The sequence below is a fragment of the Drosophila willistoni genome, unplaced genomic scaffold (genome assembly GCF_018902025.1).
Source record: "Drosophila willistoni isolate 14030-0811.24 unplaced genomic scaffold, UCI_dwil_1.1 Seg303, whole genome shotgun sequence".
Lineage (NCBI taxonomy): Eukaryota > Metazoa > Arthropoda > Insecta > Diptera > Drosophilidae > Drosophila > Drosophila willistoni.
In genome coordinates, this window is record NW_025814257.1 from 489 (window position 1) to 6,725 (window position 6,237).

Consider the following 6,237-nt stretch of genomic DNA (forward strand, 5'->3'; position numbering starts at 1 on the left):
GAACAAAGATCGACGTAGCATCTGATTTGAAATAATGTTTGGGATTGCTTTCGATGTGGTAAAAATACCCAACAGAGGTCGATGATCGGTGATTAGTGTGAAAGTACGACGTAGTTGTGGAACTTCTTTACTCCAAATTGAGTAAATTGAGCACAATTTGGTTCAGCTTTGGATAAGGTACGGGAGTAAAAGCGATGGCATTTTGTGACTTAAGACTGCACCGAGTCCATATGGTGATTCATCACATTCTAGTACTAGTTGCAATGAACCATCGTAATGCACTATTACGGTACGGTACTAGTACGGTAGAGGTTTAAAAGTTTCCATTTATATTATAATTTTCCTTTTTTTGAATAATGTAATTTTATGTAAATCTTTTGAAAAATCGTATAAATAACGATACCAAAAACATTTTTTTAATTTAAAATAACCACTTAACTTCACAGCTTCAACGCATTCGACGGGCTCATCGATCAGCGCAAGGAAGGTCTGAGTAAGAGTTATAAATTAATTAAAATGTATAATTAAGTATAATTTGGCTCTTTAGACCGCATTTAAATTTCAATTAAACATTGAAATTCTGTCACCTACCGAGGTCCATACCGAATGTATCGCAGGTATAATTATTTGTGGTCTTGTAGGGTAGAAAAGGGAAATGCGTTCACCAGCATAGCATCCCCACATTTTCTTGACAGGTCCACAGATTTGGGTCTTAGTTTACAAAAAGTGAATTATCACTCATACTTATTTTGGTCAATTTTCTTTAGCATGTCCGATAGTGCACTTCATTTTTCTTTAATTGTGAAGTACGATAAGACTAGGCAAGAACCCCATCCCACCCGTCAAGATATCCTTCTAAGTGGCCTTATAATAAGTGCACGCCAGCCTACTGTCTCTCATGCAAACAACTTTTAACCGAACAGACAGGCATTATGAGGTACTAATAAGAAGAATTACTAACCAATCAAAAATAAGAATTTTTTTGCTATCAAAATATATAACTCACTCTGAGGTCCAGAAATAATAAGAAAGATATTGAGGGTGCAATTTTATTTTGCTAATTTTCATTTTTAAAACTTAAATAAATTTTATGTAAATCTTTTGGTAAGATCGTATAAATATCCATACTGAAACATTTTCTTAATTTAGGTTTGTCAACATAAAAATAACCGTTTAACTTCACAGCTTCAACGCATTCGAAGGGCCCATCTATCAGCACAAGGAAGGTCTCAGTAAGAGTTATAAAAGAATTAATAATATAATTATATAATTAAGCATAATTTGGGTCTTAAGACCGCTTTAAATCTCGTAATGGAGATTGGCATAGGGTTATATATATATATATATCTTGCCGTAAGAGATTTTCTTTTTCTTTTATTTGCTTTGAATCATTTTGTAAAATATAATGTCGAACACATTTAATGATATTGGTCGCGTTTATTAATTTTGAAATCACAATGAATTGTGAATAACTTCATAGACTTCATTTTCTTTAATAGTAAAATACGATAAGACTAGGTAAGAACCCCACCACATCCGTCCAGCTATCCTTCTAAGGAGCCGGATAATAAATGCACGGCAGCCTTCAGTCTTCTAGTGCCCCCAACTGCTTTAGTGCCAATCGACAATATACCATTCACTACGCGTTCACCACATATAGTCGAAAATTACCATTTAAAACGGACAACTTCGCGCTTTAATACAAATTACAAAATATGTTCCCCTTTTATACCCTTGCAGAGGGTATTATAAAATTGGTCAGATGTGTGTAACGCACAGAAGGAGACGTTTCCGATCCCATAAAGTATATATATTCTTGATCAGCATGAGAAGCTGAGTTGATATTGCCATGTCCGTTTGTCCGTCTGTCCATCCGCCTGTGCGTATGCGTTTTACTCAGCCGTCTTAAGAGCTATCGGTCTCAAATTTTTTTTCGGGGTTTTTTATTACCCGGGAAAAATAAAGTATGAAAACCATCAGGATCGGATCACTATATCATATAGCTCTAGAAGAACTAGAAGAAACATGTTCATAAAAATTGGAGTATGCTATGAAATTTACATATGTGATTGTTGCCGCCGAAATTCGCTAACTGCCCAGCAGACCCGACGCAACCACCAATGTTAACCCATATCACTCATTCTTTTTCATTTTCATACTTATTCTTAAGCGCCAGCCTACGTGCTGGGAAATTAACCGTTGCATCTTGCGCTTTAAGCTTACATGTTAGGTTCTATGCTTGTTACTAAGCGGCGGACAGAACAGTTGGGTTACAACCGCGAGTAAGGGCGATTAACTTATAGCGGCTCGCTTACAACCATAGCGGCATAATAACGACTCGAATACGGCACACACACCATACACACACCCATTAGCATAAGAAATACACGTGGAATAAATAAATGAAGTATCACGTGAAAAGTGGAGTGTTTTCTTGTGGGCCCGCTAAAACATCGAACCTTAGCGCCAAACTCAATAATTCTATAAGTTAATCGCCGATGCTGTTCCTGGTATCATTTCGACTGCGTTGGAGTAATAGACGAGAAATCTGAGAACAGCTGGAACTGCGACTGCGTCAACGTGTCATCGGAAGTCATCACAACTATATTGAGCAACGCCCTGCAGAACCTCGGAAATACCACACGAGCAGGCGAACCTCAGGCTACTTCGTCACCAGCAAAACCAACGGGGCCGCTACCAGAACCGGATCGGGACTTTGGACTATGCCCGCCAAAAATATTCCCGGACACAGCTAGGACGGCTATTCCTATTTTACTTCTGCCAAACATCGGTTGGTCACACACTCAGCTGTGCGTGACACGTGCATTACGATCACGAGGCACCGCAGCTGCCGTTCCTAACGTCAAACAACACGCGTGATACGACACGCGAACAACCGCACCTAAGTGCTACGCCGATGGCGCCCTGGAATTTCACAAATACTCAAAACAGGGCTGCATCGTACTATCCAGAAAGTAAAGTGCGAATAGACGTAGACCTAAACACAGCAATACCAAGCGCGGCATAACTTTCAGCCCGTCAAGTGATACCGAAAGAGCTTCCAACATTTTATGGCAATCCTTAGAACTGGCCTACAGTAGTTTTCAGACAAGTACGGAAATCGCTGGATATACGAATGCAGAAAATCTTATGCGGCTGCAAGATAGCCTAAAGGGAAAAGCACGTGAGTTAGTTCAATCCAAAGTCCTTTTACCAGCAATGGTCCCTGAAATCATACAAACATTACGTATGTGTTTCGGTCGGCCAGAGCATATTTTGCACAACTTACTGGAAAAAACACGGCAACTACCCGCAATAAAAGATAAGCTTGAACCACTTATCGAATACGCACTGTGTGTACGAAACATCTACTCAACGATAGAAGCATGTGGACTCACAGGTTACATGCAAAACCCAATGCTCAAACAAGAGCTACTACAGAAACTGACAACACAATTGAAGCTGCAGTGGGCAATGTTTCCCAAAGACACTAAGGTACCATCAATGGAATCTTTTAGCAAATGGATCTACGAAAGTCACTAACACTTTTGCATTTCTAGATGAAGGATCGGCACTAACGCTCATCGACAACAAGGTCTATAAGCAACTCGGCTTAAAAGGCGTTCCAGATCCACTGTGCCTAAAATGGACCAACGATACAACACGCGAAGAAAATGCATCGGAACGTGTCGCTTACGGTTGCCAATCCACATAATGGCAATCAATTATACTTGGAAGAGGTTCACAGTGTAGATACCCTGATCTACCTGTACAGTCTATCGACATAAGGGCTCTCGCCAAAGAATTTCCCCACCTAGCGGGACTACCGATAGCATCACACACCAACGCACGCCCAAGCATCCTAATCAGCACAAATAACTGGAACCTCGCCGTACCCCTTAAAATCAAAGAGGGGGCATGGCACCAACCAATAGCGTCAAAGACGCGACTGGGATGGGCACTACAAAGCTCCACGCCATCAAGGGCCACTAGAGCTAATGTCAGCGTTCATATGTGTGGATGCCGAGAAGCAGACGCCAAGCTGCATGAGATCACCAAACAAACGTTCTCATTAGACGCTACCACAGCCAAACCGCTATCATCACCAGAAGAAACTCAAGCTCTAACCAGACTTGAATCTACTACCGCCTTGAAGAATGGCAGGTACGAGGTCGGTCTAATGTGGAAAGATCCTGAAGTTTTATTACCTGATAGCTACGCAAACGCACTAAAACAGCTTAAATGCCTACAACAGCAATTTTCCCGACAACCACATTTGAAGGAGCAAATCACCAAGCAAATCGACAACCTCGTCGAAAAGGGCTATGCTCGCATGCTGACGCCGGAAGAAATAGCTGCACCAATCAGACGGACATGGTATCTACCAACTTTCATAACTAAAAATCCAAATAATCCAGAGAAGGTCCGGCTTGTATGGGATGCAGCCGCCCAATCCGGCGGCAAGGCCCTGAATGACTACATCTGGAGTGGTCCAGATCTCCTAAACTCCCTTTTTGACCTCTTACTCTCATTCCGAGAGGGACGAGTGGCGATCTGTGGCGATATCGCCGAGATGTTCCACCAGATCCGAGTGAGACCAGCAGACACCCATGCGCAAAGGTTTCTGTGGTTCGACAGCAAATCCGAGAGGCAAGAGCCTAACGTTTATGTTATGGAAGCGCTTACTTTCGGAATCAATTGCGCACCCTGCATTGCACACTTTATTCGTGACAAAAATGCAGATCGATTCTGCCAACAGTACCCTCAAGCAGCACAAGCCATGAAGGACTACCACTACGTGGATGATTTTATATACAGCGTCGACAACTACGTGGAAGTCGGAAACATCGCAACTCAAGTCAGAGACATCCATGCAGCAGGTGGTTTCCACATACGCAATTGGTCTTCGAATTCAAAAGAGGTCCTACGAATACTATTCACATTCATCTGCAAGTTCGCCAGGCTGAAGCGCAACGTTTTAGACAGCGACAAAACACCAACCAAACGCGAGCTCGTGCAAGCACTTATGTCAATGTACGACCCACTCGGCTTCATCTCATGCTTTACAATAGAGCTGAAAGTCCTACTGCAAGAAGTCTGGAGAAGCGGCATTGGCTGGGATACTGGTTTGCCCAACGCATTGTTACCCAAATGGATACGATGGAAACGGATCCTTACAACAATCGCCGGATTGACCATCCCGAGATGTTATTTCAACAGCAGCGATCAAATCCATGATGTCCAGTTACACACGTTCGTTGACGCCAGCGAATTGGCATACGCAGCAGTCTGCTACCTTCGGATACGCCAGGGGGAAAGAACCTACCTCAGCTTCGTGGCCTGCAAGTCGAAAGTGGCACCGTTGAGTCCACTATCTATACCAAGGATGGAACTGCAGGCCGTAGTTATCGGAGCAAAGCTGAGTAACCGAATTCAACGCAAGCCATGTTTGTCAATTAACTCGAGTTGTTATTGGTCCGACTCAAAGACTGTTCTCAAATGGCTTCGTATGGATCCACGAAAGTTTCAGCAATTCGTCATGCACCGCGTGGGCGAAATACTGGAATTCACAAACGTTAGCCAATGGAATTGGGTTCCAACCAACCTTAACCCTGCAGATCTTGCTACTAAAACAAACAACGCCAATAAATATAAAACTTGGCTACACGGTCCAGACTATTTGCTGCAGGATCAACACGAGTGGCCAAAATGCGATGATTTAGGGCCACCAAACAATGGTGAAGTCAGGCATAACATACTTTTCATCGACAATTCGCCGATGGAGCTAAAACTTAACGCGGAATATTTTTCCGACTGGCGCAGGCTATATCGAGCTTTAGCGCGCTTTATTCTCTACATTGAGAAACTGAAAGCGAAACAAAAGAAGGCATCGCCACCTACAGAGGTGTCTTACGAGATGATTCAGCACGCACACTCCTACTGCGGCATGAGCAGTCATCTGAATTCAACCCAGAAATTCGCAACTTAACGAGAGGTAAACCTTTAAAAACAAATTCTAAATTCATATGTTTGAATATCTTTCTAGATGAAAACCAGCTCCTACGTACTCGAGGACGAGCAGAAAACCTAAACGGCCAAAACCAAATACTGCTCCCATATGGGCACCACATTACTCGGCTCATAGTGAACTGGTATCATCAGGAAATGCACCACACATCCCATGAGACGTGTATAAACAGGATTCGAGGCATGCTTTACAAACCACGCCTACGAGTC

General features: G+C 42.6%; 1 protein-coding gene across 1 annotated transcript; it reads left to right on the forward strand.

Annotated features, from left to right (window-relative positions):
• Nucleotides 1-446: 446 nt before the first annotated feature.
• Nucleotides 447-5,989, forward strand: LOC124461292 (the record flags this gene model as incomplete). The annotated part of the gene is made up of 5 exons (XM_047012828.1): nucleotides 447-493; nucleotides 2,489-2,791; nucleotides 3,086-3,184; nucleotides 3,561-3,688; nucleotides 3,776-5,989. Coding segments are annotated over 5 exons (2,791 nt in total), but the record flags the coding sequence as incomplete, so codon positions are not given.
• Between the last annotated feature and the right edge of the window lie 248 nt (nucleotides 5,990-6,237).